The sequence below is a fragment of the Pleurodeles waltl genome, chromosome 3_1 (genome assembly GCF_031143425.1).
Source record: "Pleurodeles waltl isolate 20211129_DDA chromosome 3_1, aPleWal1.hap1.20221129, whole genome shotgun sequence".
Lineage (NCBI taxonomy): Eukaryota > Metazoa > Chordata > Amphibia > Caudata > Salamandridae > Pleurodeles > Pleurodeles waltl.
Genome location: NC_090440.1, coordinates 118,620,559 through 118,637,686, shown reverse-complemented (window position 1 = coordinate 118,637,686; position 17,128 = coordinate 118,620,559). Strand labels below are relative to the sequence as shown.

General features: G+C 42.8%; 1 protein-coding gene across 1 annotated transcript in view; it reads left to right on the top strand.

The window, feature by feature from the left end:
• Window positions 1-2,358: 2,358 nt before the first annotated feature.
• LUZP2 (leucine zipper protein 2) overlaps window positions 2,359-17,128 on the top strand; it is a 1,083,806-nt gene continuing 1,069,036 nt past the window's right edge. The window contains exon 1 of the mRNA XM_069221952.1: window positions 2,359-2,652. Coding sequence (XP_069078053.1) covers window positions 2,591-2,652 — 62 coding nt within the window. The 5' untranslated portion in view covers window positions 2,359-2,590. The remainder of the gene's footprint in view (window positions 2,653-17,128) is intronic.

The window sequence follows — 17,128 nt, the reverse complement described above, 5'->3', positions numbered from 1 at the left end:
TGGGCCCTATCTATTTCTGTGTATTTTATATCTAACTAACAGACTATTTTAGCTGTCTAACCAGCCTCGTGTATTCTCAAAAATAATATATAATCTTGCTTTGAGAAAATAGGCTTTCAATAAGATCACTTCAATCATTCTGCAGACAGACAGTACTTAATTTGAGCTTGTTTTCGTGGTTGCTGCCAGCACTCATTTTTGGGCACTGGTGCTTATTTTTCCTCATCAGTCATTTCCAGAGAGCAAAGGAGGGAAACACAAAGACAAAAGAAAGAGAAAGAGATACACGGAAAAACAGTACAAAGAAAGAAAGCAGGAACCTGTAAGAGTGATTTAAATGGCTGGAAGTGTCTGGTAGATGATTAAACAGGTGTGATGTTAATTTCAAACTATTCAGTCTCAGTATTTGGCACACCAGTGTTGCCTGTCGGCTTCTGAGCAGATTTTGGGCACCAGCAGTTATTATTCAACAAATTACACACTGCAGACAGAATGCCATTCACATACTAGTTCAGCCCTAAAGAACACCATAAATACAACTGGCAGTGGATCAACCTGCTTCAGATATTAGCTCTGTTGGCAATGTTTGCCTCTGACTAGTGCACAACCGCTGGCCTTTAGACTGTCAAGTCGTCTGAGTAACATTTTTTGCTTGCTTACTTTGTGTTAATCAGCATCCAGAGAAGTCCATCCTCAGGAGATATTTCATTTATGGTATCCTTCAGCAGCTCACCTGCAAATGCAGAACAGTGCTAATTGAGTATTTGGAGTACCAGCAGCACTGCAGCCATTGCTACCGGACCCCAACTTTCTTAAGTAGAGTGCCACAAATCACTGCTGCAAGCTTCAAAACCATGCCACCATCTGGAAACAGTCGTCTGCATACTCTCACTGTTTACTGTTCCAAGATAACAGTCCAGTGATAAGCTTTATTTTTTTTTTATTTTATTTAATTGAAAGGCATGTCCTCCACATTTATTTGGCATATTTGTTTTTCCTTATTTCTATTTTTTATTTATGTTAGCATATGTTTATACTACACAGAAAATCCCCACCTTGTTTTTTAAAAAGGCAAGTGTGGCATTTTTGTTAATGCCAAGAATTCTCCCAGCAAAACTCCACAGAAATCAAACACACGTAGTCTGATCCGAGTGGCTTATGGGGGACTAGATACACTCAGTGGATATTCAAGTTTCAGGGTAGCACAGTTCAAGAGCTTTGAATGATACTAGTGAACTGATGACCAGCTACTCAACCTGTGTCTCCTATGCAAACATCTGTCTAAATTCTGCTCCTTCCTACTGAGCGGTGTGCATCCGTGTGAGCAGTGTGCTTGTTTGACTGCAGGGTAGTCACCATGTTTTGTGATTACATTTTGAGGGATAAGCCTGTGTGGTTGCAGAATTAAACCTTGACTTTGTGAGTGCAGCATAAGTGGTTTGCAGTTTCAAAGTTGTTCTAGAGTGAGTGCGGAGTGAGGCATATGCTAGTGTGAGTGCAGCATGAGGGATATGCTTGTGGGAGGGCAGAAGTGTGAATGTGGTATGTTTTTGTGTGCATTTACAAGACTCAAAGCTATTGGTAATATTTTTTAGGGTTATGGCTTAAGTTGCATAAATACAGGGCAGGAAGTGTGTGTGTTTGCGAATGGTAGTGAGCTTCAATATGGCAAATGCAGACTGGTATACTGAGATGTCACCATAGGCAGGGCGACCGGTTAGTTTGCTTGCCCTAGGGCCCATGGTAAGCAGCTCCACCACGCCCCCAACACTTCACGGGATCTACTTACCCCATTCTGTGAAATGTGGCGGACTTATGGTCCACTCATCACATTATACAAGGGACGGAGCTCCATTATCTTGCATTAGGTTACGGACTAAGGATATTAACGACGCACACCACGAGAAGCAATGCAGCGCATGCACAGCAGAGGCACATGGATATAAAAATGCACGACTGAATGAAGTTCATAAAGTTCTATTATATCATCATTCCCAATTGTTAATAGCCGGTTAGTGTAGACATTAAAAAGTACTAGTGTACTATTTAGCAACACTCAGTTTCACAGTAGTTCTGTCCTGGAGAATGCCAGTAGAACTCCACTGTGCACCCTGAGCAGAGCTGCCTGCTCGAGAGATGCCATTTACAAACAGCCAAGTAAAGCAGCTTTCTTTGGAGATTGCTGCATTTCTCCTCAGAGGAAGCGGTAATATAGAGTCCACCAGCAAATAAAGGCACGTCTAGCCTCAGCGGTAGGAGTCGTGCACCGCAGCCCCTCCCGCCTCGCCTGCCACTTAAACTGGTAGTAATAACAAACCCCCGAGGACATCAATAGAGTCACTGTGTTGAATAATCACAGGAGCCCAGGCAGGAGGCTTGCAGCAGTCGCAGCGGCAGCTCCGTAGCCCGTGACATCACTGGCGGAGCTCAGACCGAGCTCCGTCTCCAGGCTGTCCGCCGGGCTCTCTCTCTCCAGCGGCTCCTCCGCGTCTCCAGACCTCGGCAGAAGAAGCTGCCAGCCTTCAAGGGGGGAGCTGGGAACCGGGAGAAACTCCAAGCCAAGGAACACGTAAAGCGGGAGAGCTGCACCATGGATTTTATCTCTGCGTTTTACTTGCTGTCTTTTCTCCCGGCTGTTGCTCTCGGCGCTAGGTGAGTGAAAAAAAATGCGTATTTTGTCTCAAGATCGTGCTTGGAGGCCCCTTTCTGGCTGCATAACTACACGTTTTTCTTTGTTACTATGTACAGCAAAGGATGATGGTTTATTTCGCGGTGGCAAGTTCAGGGCTGCTGTGCAGATGGTGTGGTGCCGAGAGCCCACCTGCATGGACAAGCTGGTGTATCAGTCGGTCCCTTCTTTGGGCAGGTGTAATGTTTCCATGACCTTTTAAATAGTTATGTGGCTGTAATTTGGCAAACTTCCGTTATCACAAAACAAGTGGATGCGGCGACCCCTCACAGGGGCTAATTAATCCTGTGACTTTAAAAACAGCCTGGGAACCCGGCGCCCCTCTGCCTGTCAGACACGGTTTTCCTTAGACCCGAACTATGTTTGGAATGACAATTGCAGCAAGCTGCTTGAATCAAAGAAGTGGTTTTTAAACGTATGACGTGTTTTGGAAATATGTATGCATTAATTGCAGGAATAATATTTCATGCAGTTTTCTAATGTGAACTCTAATTTGCTAACACGTATCGCTAACGTATAGTTACAAAAATATATCCAACCTGTAAATACTGCGTTGTGTTACACGCATTTTTTTTTATTTTTTTTTATCGTGGTGCCAGATTTGTAGTTCTCGTGGCAGATAGTCAGCATGTGTTGAAGTGACGGATTGGGGCACTCCTGGAATGAGAAAAGTTAATAGCGCTGACTGGCGGTGCGCTGCAAGGTCCAGTCTGCTGCTGGTATTTAAAGGATACTGCTGCAGCTTCGTCATATTAGCTGCAGACATGGTGGCGAGCTTCATTTATGCCCTCAAATCAAGTACCCATTCTGGTCAAACAGATAGCCAGGGGCATTGGCATCTGCCTGTAGGGTGGCATCAGAGGGGCGTGTGGGAGCATGTGTCCTCTGAACACCGCTGCAGCAACCTAAAGCTCCCAAGTGTATACTGTTTTCTCATCTCTAACACCAACCTTCTCCAAAGAAAGAACGATGTTTATGAAGAACAATGCTGTCCCTTCATATTTTGGTATGATTGACAAGATCACCGACCGCTGCAGATGCACCGGCGTTGCAGAATCATTTACACTAGTACTACTTTTATTGGTAATACGTCCTGGTAGCATCAGAACTGTGCCATGTTAAAGGGCAGGTTTCGTGTTTTGAAGCCCTTTTTACATAGTGACGTCATAGTGCTGAAGACTATGTCATTTGTGATTTTGACTTTTATTTTCAAACTGAACCATGCCTATATAAGTAGAGTGAGTGACAAGCAATCATGGGGATTGTCCTTCCTATCCACAAAGTCTAACCATAACCGGGTTTAATATAATGTTGTGTTGTGATTTTGCTTTTTCTCTTTGAATCACATTTTTAATCAATGAAACACGAAGCATCATTTAAGTCACTTTCAGGTATAAGAAAATATAAGCTTGGAATTGTGGATGAACGATTGCCTGCCTGATACAAACTTTGCAAGATATTGACCTCTCTTCCTAATACGTTCCCTTCTGTGTAATATTTAACAAAAAGTATTTCATGCATCACGATATACCTATTCGTTGCAGGCAAAATGAAACATGATGTGTACAACTGTTACCTTGAGAACACACAGCTTGAATGTGGTCCCTTTCTGGTGTTACTCAGCAGTTCTGGATGCAGTAAATGCTGAATCACTCTCTATACTGACACGGGCAACAACAAGGTGGCGATTACAAGTCACACAGAGCAATATAAACGTCTGAGAAATGTATTCACTGACACTGAAGTAATAGTTCTGTTACTTGAAAAAGCACCGTTCTCTACTAATATGGTACGAAAGTATGCCTCTCCAATACCAACGAAAAGTTTCATTAAAGTAACTTCTTCGTTACATTTCTGATTGGCAGCTACATATTATGAAGACTTAAAGAGACGTTTTGGTTAAAATGAAGATGAGACACATCTATAATATGTAATCACAGCCATAGTTTATTTTTATAGAGTAGTTTTGATTTGAAGAAATGAAGGATTTGAAAAAGGTAGAATTTCAAGCAGTGCCTTATTATCCAAATTGTTGTTTATTTTTGCTCACAGAACTGGTAATATTTCAACCTATAATTTGTTACTGTTTTGGAATTTGAGTGGCGTTTCTAGGTGCAGTATACCAACTGGGTGGTTCGTGGTGTACAGTTGTGGCTATTAAAAACGTTACTCGTTTACGTATCCTTGGTGATATTTAGTGGCCATTAATATGAGAAGAAAGTCAAGTACAATAAATGTGATTCTACCAATAGCGAGACGAGTTAAAGTTGGTAAAACAAACTAACTTTCCTAGGAAGGCACATAACCAGTGGTATATCGGAGCAGTCCTGAAATTTTATTTCCAAAAAACGAAATCATATAAAAAGTAACATTTCACAACAACGATGACATAATTTCCGGACGAACCCTAACCTGAATGTGCGTATGAATAAATCACTACTTCTGTTTGTGATGTTATATGTAAAGCAAGGATTGTAACTGATTGGGCTCCCTTCGGCTACGCGATATATTGCCTTCATTGTATTAAACAATCGTGTTTGTTGCTGTAGAGGTTGGTTTCCTATTGAGCTTACTGTGTTGGTTTTCAAGCTGAGTCATCTCACATATAAGTTTCCTGGGTAACAGGCTAAATATTTTTTTTCCCACACTCAGCTGCCTTTTGTTGATAATGTGGAATCACGTCTACCAGATGTTACCAAGATCAACCTCGCATAGGACTTCTAAACAAAAAGTCTTGTGTGCTCGCACTGGACTGATGATTCTTCAATTCACGCGTTTGAAAAAACATACATGTGTATGTGTTAGAACAACTCCAATAATACATCTACAATGAATGCTTGTGGCCATATTGCAATCTGAGGTAAACACTTTCATTTAAAATTACAAGATGTTTGGAGTCATGGATATCAATGTAACACACAAGATAATAGAACTGCACAAGTTGGTAGTTTATAAGGATGGAACCACCACCTGAACTTCACTGAGCTCACCAGACACCTTGCTCCGCTTCCCTTTCTCTAACCCTCACCCCTCACATCTGACATAGCAGTTGCGGAGCTCGTTCCTTCTCCTTCCTAGCAGCAAAGAAATGGAATGAGCTACCCTTTCATCTCTGGACCTCCCATCTCTTCCAGAGTTCTGAAAGCCCCTGAATTCCTTGCTATTTGGATAAGAGGGACCCTGCAAGTGTCTGGATACCCTCACCGGTGACAAGAAGCACTCTACATATCTAATGATTGATGGATTGATTAAATGAGGAGGATAGGTGCTATTATATTTTACTTCTACCTAGACATTGTTTAATGGGGACCAGCTGGATGCAAAGGCTAGGGCCTATTATGAACCTGCACACATTATGTCAGTATTTGAATACTATTTGCCCCCTTTCATGATGTCTTTATTATTAAGCTTTCAGTCAGTCTTTCAGTCTGCACCCCATTGGGGTTTGAGCCCTGGGAGGAGGGAAACAGTCAAACTAAAAAGGAATTCATTTATTTTCCATAGGTGCACAGGTACAGTGCACTAGGGCCCAGAGGCCTAAAAGGGCTCACTAAACCGTAGTTATTGCTGAATTCTATTGTTCAAACAGCAGTCAGACGTCCCAGTTCTTCTTTGCACGTGGTCCAATGGCACTCTGACTACGCTTTTCGTTCTCTTTCCAGAATATAGAATTATAAAGTTCCTTATAGAGCACACGACAAACGTTCTTTACACAAGTAGTTTACCTGGTGCAGATTGATAAAATTGTCAATAGGTTTTTGGACAAAGGTACTCCAAAACTATGATTCAATTAGGTAGAAAGAAAGCAAGCAAGTAATTCCCCCATAGCAGAACCAACAATGTGAAAGTTAAATGCAATCCATCTTCGTTTGCCATGTCTTTCACTAATCAAGTAAAACATGATGAAATTGAGCTTATGTAATGCTCTGCTACCCAGGGATTTTGTGATACTACAAACACAAACAACCAAATTACGCATCAGATAAAAAAGTTTTCAAAGATATATAGAAAGTCATTACGTCTGAAATAAGTCAAAGCCGGTTAGGCTGAGAATTCCTCAGGACAGCTCCAGGAATTATCCTGGAGTCGTCAGAGGTATTCTCTGCCTACTCTATCCTACAAGGAACTGCCACCTTGCCAAGGGGATGTTGAAGCATGCCTTGCAGCACAGCATGAAATCCTATAGATAGATGGATGTAAATGGGTTCGTGGACGTCTACTGCCAGAATGATAATACAAAGTGTCTACAAAAATAAATTATTTTCATCATCAATAACTTATGAAGTTTGGCCATGACACAACTAACTACATCTAATGAAATATTTTGGCCTACAAAAAAATATTTTGCTTCTGTAATACAGCCATGAAAAAATGGAAAAAAGGGTCATTCAGTTTCAGGATAAAAAAATCCTACAGGTCTTAGTTAAAAGAATAAACCTTTTAGTCCCTTTGTTAAATTGGGAAGCAAAATTGTTACTAAATCCTCAGTCCCCACTAGATTGCATTATTTAGCCACTTTGGGTGCTAGGGGCTAGCTATGCTGTCCACCAGGTTTAACTCAAAATATAGTTTAAGCCACTCTTCACCAGGGTCTCATTTTTATCTTAGATTTTTTTTTTAATGCTAGCAGTATATTGAAAAATGTAGTGGTTGACTGTCAGATTAAGTATAAGAAATTCCCTACCACTAAAGATGTATGAATTACAATGGACTTAAAACAGATAAATAAGGGCCAGCTTTACCAATATCTCAACTAGAAGGATTCCCTAACTGTGGTGTTTTCAATAGGGCTGATTTTCAATCATGTGATGGGCATCATAGTTTAGGACATTTTCTAATATCACCCAAATGCTGGCCATTACTTCTGGCAAGTTTAATGTATGTATTACCAACCGAAAATGACATCCATTATCACAGCACTAGAGGCTTGTTTTAATTCAAACCACTTAATACGCTGGTGGTCATTTAGAAATAAAGAAAACTCTATGTAAGCATTCCAGAATTGATGATATGTATATACCTATGCCATATATTAAACAATCCCAGGTGAGGTGAAAAGGAAATTGTTGTTATGTCAGTTGGAATCAGGAATTAATGTTAAATAAAATAGTAAGAAACAATTGTTTGCATTGCTGAGAATGTTTTACATCGATATTTGAGTCTAGGATCCCAACAGGCAGGCTTTTTTTCTTTAGTCTGGTTCCTCTCTTTTGATTTTTCCTTTAAAATCATTTAAAATTCTGATGATACGATACTTTCTATGATATCTATTTCATGGATTTACTCTTTCTGCTTTTTCATTCTTATTTAATTATTTTGGTTTCAACACTCCACAACGCCCTACCAAAAATGTAACTGAAATGGAATCTGTTGCCGGTCTAGCATTAATTAAATACCCATTTATTCATCTTTGTGTGTGCATTTGACTATATATGTTCATTTCCCTACAGCCACTAGAATGATAGTACTGCTATTTTTCGCCATCCAGTACCAGCCAAATGCCTATGTGTGGCTTGCAGTCATGCACAATGTGGTTGATGTTACTCCCACTCCTGTGGTCGTCCACCTTCAATCATTTTACATATCCCTATCTCACAATGATGTTTGCTCGGATCGTTTTTCACTGAACCCAATCTCATCCCCATCCACCTCTTAAAAGGATCACTCATCCACAACTCCCAGCATATCTTACCCCAGTCATTCTCCCTCGCTCTCTACTTACCACTGTGAGGTGACAGAATCTTGGTTATTACATAGCACTCTGAAGTGACAAATCTCACTCACTACATAGCACTTAGAGGTGACTAAACATCATGCATTCCTCACAAAAAGCGTAAATGAATACATCTTATTAAAAGTGGAACTATTACGAGTAATACATTTCGGGGCATATTTATACTCCGTTTGCGCCGAATTAGCGTCGTTTTTTTCGACGCAAATTCGGCGCAAAACTAACGCCATATTTATACTTTGGCGTTAGACGCGTCTAGCGCCAAAGTATGAGTAAAGAGCGTCATTTTTTTGCGTGAACGCCTTCCTTGCGTTAATGAGATGCAAGGAAGGCGTTCCCGTCTAAAAAAATTACGGTGACGCAAATGCGTCGTATTTATACTCCCGGGCAAAAATCACGCCCGAGAGGTGGCGGGTCAAAAAACCCCGCATTTGCGCCACTATTTAACGCCTGGGTCAGGGTAGGCGTTAAGGGGCCTGTGGGCTCAAAATGAGCCCACAGGTGCCCTCCCCTGCCCCCAGGGACCCCCCCAGCCACCCCTGCCCACCCCAGGAGGACACCCAAGGATGGACGGACCCACCCCAGGGACATTCAGGTAAGTTCAGGTAAGTATAATTTTTTATATTTTTTAATTTTTTTTGTGTGGCATAGGGGGGCCTTATTTGTGCCCCCCTACATGCCACTATGCCCAATGACCATGCCCAGGGGACATAAGTCCCCTGGGCATGGCCATTGGGCAAGGGGGCATGACTCCTGTCTTTACTAAGACAGGAGTCATTTAAATGGCGTCTGGGCGTCGAAAATAATGGCGCAAATCGGGTTGAGGCGATTTTTTTGCCTCAACCTGACTTGCCCCATTTTAAGACGCCCTAACGCCATTTTCCCCCTACGCCGGCGCTGCCTGGTCTACGTGTTTTTTTTCCACGCACACCAGGCAGCGCCGGTCTGCTTGCGCCGGCTAACGCCATTCCATAAATACGGCGCCCGCATGGCGCTTCAGAATGGCGTTAGACGGCGCTAAATTTTTTGACGCTAAACTGCGTTAGCGCAGTTTAGCGTCAAAAAGTATAAATATGGGCCTTAGGAACTTGAATGACTCACATAGTTGAGGATTGCTTCAATATTTTGTATTTATGATACAAGTATAAATTGACAGGGTAGGAAATTAAATTTTTCTTAAGGGCACAGCAAATAGTCAACTAAACGACATTACTTATGACCCCACCACATTATAATATTTCATTTTTAATGTTCAGACGTGATAAAATTATGACCGTGCTTTCAAACATTATAAAAAAAATATATATCTTGGAAGCACTGCAAGAGAAAACCCATGTTTTCGTTAATTCTTTCATGCTGACATCAGATGACATTATCAGTATTGATTTTTCCATGTGATACCTTGAAGTCTGATTTGCGGCAACTACTCAGTGAAAGTCAGAGCACTCTGTTCAAAGATTGATTTTCTTAAATATGTCTTTTGAGAGAGAACAACATTGTGTTTTTGTACTGTGCTGGAAAGATGGACTCTTGGAAGCATTCCATAATTTTTCTGACGATTGCTGATGCAGCGTGAAGAAACTGTGTGAAGCACACTAGTTGAAATGGATGCTTTTGTTTTCAAGAGGGCTCGACTTGAGGTTCACAGCTTGATACCTCAAAGTATCATCATCTTGCGACATGGAATCCTGAGGAAGCTCGGATGCCATATGAGGATATAAAAAAATCAAGGTAAACTTAAATCCAGTAACAACAACATGAGATACTGTTGCCATTTACAATAATGAAAAAAACTATATTCAGTTCAAAATAATGTTTCTCAAATAGCTGTTGTTGCTTCGTTGTTTCTCTCATTGCTAGTCAGGCAGAGCTGTATCCCCTGGCACGATACTTCTCCACCTGTTCACGACCAGCGGTTCTGACCTTCCCCTTCCCCCCACCCCCGGTGCAGGAACACCTGACCTTATTTACTAACCAATCATTCCAGACAGTATAGTCACATGAGGCTTTGGCTTTAACAACAGCCAAGCCTCTGTCCTCTCTCTGCCCGAGAAGTTCTTTCTTTGCCAATGCTCTTTTTCCTCTTCAGTCCCACACTCTCTTAACTCCCTACACCTGCCAGCGGCTTACATCTACCACCTGTTCAGATCAAATGTGAGTTATTCCCCCAAGAACAGGCCATGCCAACTTCCATCTGGCAAAACTCGGTTACACACAGTTATTGTCCATTCCACAGGATTAACTTGTAAATGTTAGCAAAGGTAGGAAGTTATTGCATCTAATGTTAGTTCAGGATGCAGAGTTTGCACCCAGTACTGTGATAAGGCGGCACTGGTGATATTCCCAGCTAGAACTGAAGACCGCAATTTCGACTAGGTAGGCGGCTCTGAGGTTCTCCAACCCAGCCAGAAACTGGTTAACCAACTTCTGGAAGATGGCAGGGGCTTTCTTCAACCCAATGGGCATGACCAGAACTGAAAGTGCCCTTATGATGTACAGAACGCCAAGCTCTCCTTTGCCCCCTCGGTCAAGGCAATCTGACAGTACCCAGACGTTAAGTCAAATATGCTGAGGAACTTGGCAACCCTAAGCTGATCTATTAGCTCTGGGGATTGGGCTCTTGTCAGTGTTGGTGACCCATTGAGCCCACAATAGTCCACACAGAACCTAAATTCAGATGTGATACCTGAGGGACAGCCATGGGGACCAACACCACTAGGCTGGACCTAGGGCTGTTTGAGGGCTCAATAACCCCTAATGCCAGCATTTTGGAGACTTCCTCTTTAATGCTGGCTCTCACCTTATCAGACAACCTGTACATTTTGTTCTCCACAGGTATGCTGACTCCAGTATCAATATCATTGGTACACCAGGTAGTGAGTCCTGGGGTAAGGGTGAACCAAGATGAAAACTACCCCAGCAACAGGTGGCAGTGTCTCTGTTGGTCTAGGCTTAGTGTAGGGGGAAGGCTGACACCCTCCTCTGACCCATCCTGCTCCTTTGAAGACAAGCGGTTGGTGAGAGGTTCGCTCTCCTCTCCCACCCGATAATCTGTAACCAGGAGAATGGTAATCAAAGACCTCTCAAAGTAGGGCTTGAGGCAATTAACATGCAGGACCCTCAAAGAGTTCCTAGGAGTCTTGAGGTCCACCAGGTAGATTATCTCGCTCTTGGACTCCTTCAGCTCATAGGGCCCAGACAAGTGGTCTTGCAGAGCTTGGGGCTCCATGGGCTCCATCACCCACTCTTTTTGGCTAGGCTGAAACCCCACCAGAGTGGCATTCTGGCCACAGCAGCACTTTATGTCCTCCAGGCTAGCTTCCAGATTTTCCTGGGTGAGTTTTAGGAAGCAAGCTGTTTGTTTGAGAAAGTCCAGCATGTAGCTGACCACCTCCTGGGGTGCTGTCCCAGGAAGTTGATCCCAGCCCTTCTTCACCAAACTGAGATGCCCTCTCACAGGGTCAAATATGCAAAGTAAAAAAGCAGTGCATTTTTACAACAAAATTTATCAAAACGTGCATTACTTTTCTTTTCTTATTGCTTAGAAAGTTATTTTAAAGGCACATTTTTGCACTAGTTCTCGGCACTACCATTGTAATTATTTTTGCCATTTTTCAGCAGTTTCAATCTGCCATATATTTGCTTGTGTAGGGACAAGCAAGATTAAAATGGTCATGAAATATAGTAAGAAAGTGGATTATTAGTTGGGGTGAATAGTAGTCCACCATAAATAATAAAGTCAGAGATCTGTTAACATCCAGTCAGAGACTTGAGTGATTTTAACCTGAGCTCAACCCCTGTGTTAGACCTGGCATCCATGGCATGGTTTCCCCCTAACATTTCGCCTTTGCACCTCCTGTTTTTGCTGACTTTGTTTTTACTAGCCCTAGGATTTTGTGCACTGGACCACTGTACCACTGTTAACCAGTACCTTACTACTTCTTGTGTAATTCAAAATCTAGAAGAGATAAACTTTACAAGTTTTCTGTCTCTGGAATCACATTTTTAACTCATGCTTGACGTCTCTCCTTAAAACATGTTAGATTGGCTTATGCCAGGCTGCTCCAACGAGTAGCTCATGTGCTATTGGTAGCTCTCCAGCTTCTGTGAGTAGCTCTTATGTGTGTAGCCCTGCCTACTTAATTAGAAGCCTTTGATTTGTTCAATTACTATATGTCTACCAAAATTGAAAAGTGTGTATCTGAGACAAACACGTGTATATTTCCAAAACCCATAATATCCAAAATATATTGAAATCTGATAACTGAATAATAAATAATGCAGCATTGGGACACTTATTACTAATAATATTACCTAGGTGCCTGGGGTATTGCAGCTGTGGGTGTTATGTATTACCCTTGTAGATGCATTCCAAATTAACAAAGCCTTTTTCACGTTACTACAATGCTGCACTGACATGATCCAGTTAGTAATTTGTTAGTAATTTTACATACTGTAGCCACTAATATAATCTTGTCAAATGTGTTCAGCACTGATATTAGTAGCTCAGAATATTTTTTTTTTAACATAAGTACCTCTTAATTCTGAAAAGGTTGGAGATCCCTGGCTTATACGTAAAAGACATCTTTTAAGTCCCTCGTAAAGTGGCAGTACCTCTGCCCAGGGCCTGTAAATTAAACATTACTAGTCAATCAATCAATCAATCAGTATTTATAGAGCACAACACAATCACCCCTGAAGGTATCCAGGGGCACTGAGGTTGCAAGGTCTAGGTCAAAGAGCCAGGTCTTGAGTTGTTTCTTGAACTCGGACAGGGAGGGTGATGTCTATAGATGAAGGGGTAGGTCATTCTAAGTCTTAGCTGCGATGCATGAGAAGGAGTGACCCCCACTGTGGCTGCGGCGAATGCAAGGGGTATGGCAGTTGAGCGTAGGTGTCTGGCAGGTTTGTGGAAGTTCACACAGTGATTGATGGAGGCTGCTCGCTGGTTGTGAAGGGCTTTGTAGGTGTGTGTGAAAATCTTGAAATAGCATTTCTTCTGGATGGGGAGCCAGTGGAGGTTCCTGAGGTGGGGGAGGTGAGTGGCCATTTGGGGAGGTCTAGGATGAGTTTCGGTGCCGCAGTCTAGAGTCTCTTGAGGAGTTGGGTGGAGATGTCGGTGTAGAGTGTGTTGCCATAGTCTAGTCAGCTTGTGATGAGGACCCGGGTGACGGTCTTCCTGGTGTCGATGGGGATCCATCATCTGTAGATTCTGTGGAACATGAGAGGGTGTGGAAGCAGGAGGAGGAGACAGGGTTGATTTGGTGCTTCATGGTAAGTTAACTGTAGAGGCCAAGGTTGCGGGTGTGGTCTGTTGGGGTGGGTTTTGGCCTTGGATTTCCACCAGCTTTTGTCCTATATGGGGGTGTGTTTCCTAAAGATGAGCACTTCTGTTTTCTCCAAGTTGAGGTTCAGGCAGTTGGTTCCCATCCAGTCGGTGACCCTGACCATAGTGTTGCAGAAATTTGTTCTGGGGTACGGCGGGGCCTTCGGTGAGCAAGAGGATGAGTTGAGTTTTGTCAGCATAAGATATGATGTTGAATCCGTGTGATCTGATGATGTCAGCAGGGGGCATGTAGGTGTTGAATAGTGTGGGGCTGTGGGAAGATCCTTGGGGTACACTGAGATGATGTTTTTTGGTTTAGAAGTGAAAGGTGGTAGTTAGATTCTCTGCATTCATTCAGTGAGGAAGGGGGCGAGCCACTTGAGGGCGTTGTCCTGTACTCCGATGATGTTGAGTCTGTGGATGAGGGTGTGATGGGATACAGTGTTGAATGCTGTGAATAGGTAGAGGAGGATAAGGACTGCTGTCTCTCCATGGTCTTGGAGGGATCTGATGTTGGCCTTGGCCTGATCAAGGCCATTTCTGTGATGTGGCTGGCATGGAATCTGGAATGGGTGCTGTTGAGCAGGTTGTTTATTTTCAGGTATTCTGTGAGCAAGTGGTTGATAGAATTGTCTAGGACTTTGGCGGGGTACAAAAGCAAAGACACAGGGCAATAATTGTAGAGTTCATTGTGATCGGTGGAAGGCTTCTTCAGGAGCGGTCTGTTCTCCACATGTTTCCAGCTGTTGGGGAAGGTCACCATGGTGATGATGGCATTGAGGATGTTGGTGAGTTCTGTGCCTATTTCCTTAGATCCTAGGTTGAGGAAGTTGTGTGGACAGAGGTTGTGGGTGCCCAGGAGTGAATGGAGGTCATGATGGTTGAGGTAGTCTGTGTGGTGAGAGGGGTCCAAGTCGTGATCGTGTGGTTGTTATACGTGTTTGGGTGGAGGTTTTTGAGGTTGGCCTCAGTGGGTAGCTGTTCAAAGTTATTGTAGATGGTGCCTATCTTGTTATGGAAGTAGTCCGATTGGGTGCCATAGAGTTCCTGGGAGGAGTGGATAGTGTTCTCCATGGCTGAAGGGCTGGATAATTCTTTGACAATTTTGAAGAGTTCCTTTATGTGGCTGGCGCTGGTTTGGATGTGGTTTGTGAGGGCTGCGCTTTTGGTGTCCTTGATGTGTTGGTGGTAGCTTTTGAGACTGATTAGTAGGTGGATTGTTCAGAGGTGTTTTTAACGGTACACCATTGTTTCTCTATTCATTTGCAGTTGTGCTTGATGGTTCTGAGTTCAGCGATATACCACCTGACTTGTCTTGAGTCTTTGTTAGTTTTGGCTGGTTTCATCTGGGTAACTCTGTTGGCACATGTGTTGATCCATTTGGAAGTTGAGGATGGTGTGTTCTAGGTCTGGTGTGGCTTCAGACTAGATGGTGCTGAGGACCTGCCTCCACTGGGTCTCCGTCACTTTGTTCTAGCTGTGGTGGGAGGTGTTGGTTGGCTTGGCGGTGCCTACCTGAGTGCCTGTGATGATGAAGTGGATGATAACGTGGTCAGACCAGGTTAGATCTGTGGTGTGGCTGTATTTGACTCTGTCGCGGGGTGTGACGATTGGTCCAATGTATGTCCTGCTTTGTGAGTGGGCCTGCAGTAGTGAATGTGCCACCCACTTAAGTAGAACTCTAAACCTGTCTCAGGCCTGCCTTTGCTGTGCCTGTGTATGCAATTGTAAACTACCATTTCGATCTGGCAGAGTAAACCTTTTGCCAGGCCTAAACATGGCTTTTTATCATATATATGTCACCTCTAAGGTAGGCCATAACAGCCCCAAGGGGAGGGTGCTATGTACTCAAAAAAGTTGGACATTTACTTTTAAGTTTTACGCGTCCTGTTATTGAAAAAACTCTTAAATTTGTTTTTCAATACTGCAAGGCCTATCTCTCGCATATTAGCGTAACTTCCAAATAAGAGGAGATAACCCTTCAAGTTTGGTATCTCTGGAATCCTATTTTAAAATCCTCACCTATGATGAACTCAAATTTTAACTTACAATTCTGAATATATCACTTTTAGAAAGTTAGCATTTTCTTGCCTTAGCAACTTTCTTCCTGTAGCTTATTTGCGGTCAGATGACTGGGTGTAGTTGGAGGTTGGGCTTTGTGTATTTGTCCTAAACAGCCACCCATAATGGGAGCTTGGGTATGACTTGAATGGCCACCAAGGGCAGAATGGGAAGGAAGATGTGGACCCAGCCTCAGGTAAACCTGAAAAGGCTGTTGCCTGTCTCCACACAAAGGGCTGCATGTAGTTAGTCTGGAGCCAGGGTGTTGGAAAGTGGATTATTGGTGAGGGCAGGTAAGTACTTCCACTTAGGAATAGGCCACTAACCCCCTGCTAGGTCCAGTCAGGTCTCAATAAATCAATCGCTGCTCAACCCTTGCTAGCTTGGAAACGAGCAACAAGGCTTAACTTAGAAAAAAGGTGTGTAAAGCATCTAAAAATCAGAAAACAGTAGAAAAGTAAAACACAAAAAAAAATAAAAATCCAACACCAATTTATAAAAATAAAGTATATTTTTATCTTTAAAATGACACCAAAACAATTAAAATCGGATAAGGGGAACCGGAGATATGAATTTTTAAAGAATTAGGGGGTTATTACAACTAGGATATAATGGACTCGTAATACGGCTGGTGGTATATCCGTCACTTTACCGTCACTTTTGGGATGGATTAACACCTCCTCCAAAGTTGTAATAACCCCCTTAATGTTTTCTAGCGCGTTAGAAACTAAAAACGCCATCTGGTTGCACTAGACCGAGTCAAAGTCAAAGTTTGAGGCACACCGCAATGGAGCCTTGCTTGGCTACAGCAAATGGGAGGCCTCATCCAAAAGTTTACCTTTGGATTTAGGGCCACATGTACGAAGATCCACTTTTGCAACTCGCAAACTGCGAGTCTCAGCGACTCACAATTTGTGAGTCGCAAAACCGGATGTACAACAGTGTCAATGACACTGTCTGCGATTCGCAATGGGGTCGCAAATGACCTACCTTATGAATATTCATGAGGTAGGTCGCAATTTGCGACTTCATTGGGAATTGCGGCACTCACAGGGATGGTGGTTTGCTGGTGTCAGCAGACCACCATGTCTGTGACTGCTTTTAAATAAAGCATTTTTTTTTAAATGCAGCCTGTTTTCCTTAAAGAAAAACAGAATACATTTCAAAAACAAAAATGAAAAGTTTTCTTTTCATTTTTTCAGAGCAGGCAGTGGTCTATAGGACCACTGCCTGATCTGAAAAAATGTTGTCACATGCATTCCCATGGGGACCCCTTATCTTTTGCGAATGGGTTAGCACCAATTTAAAATTGGTGCTAACT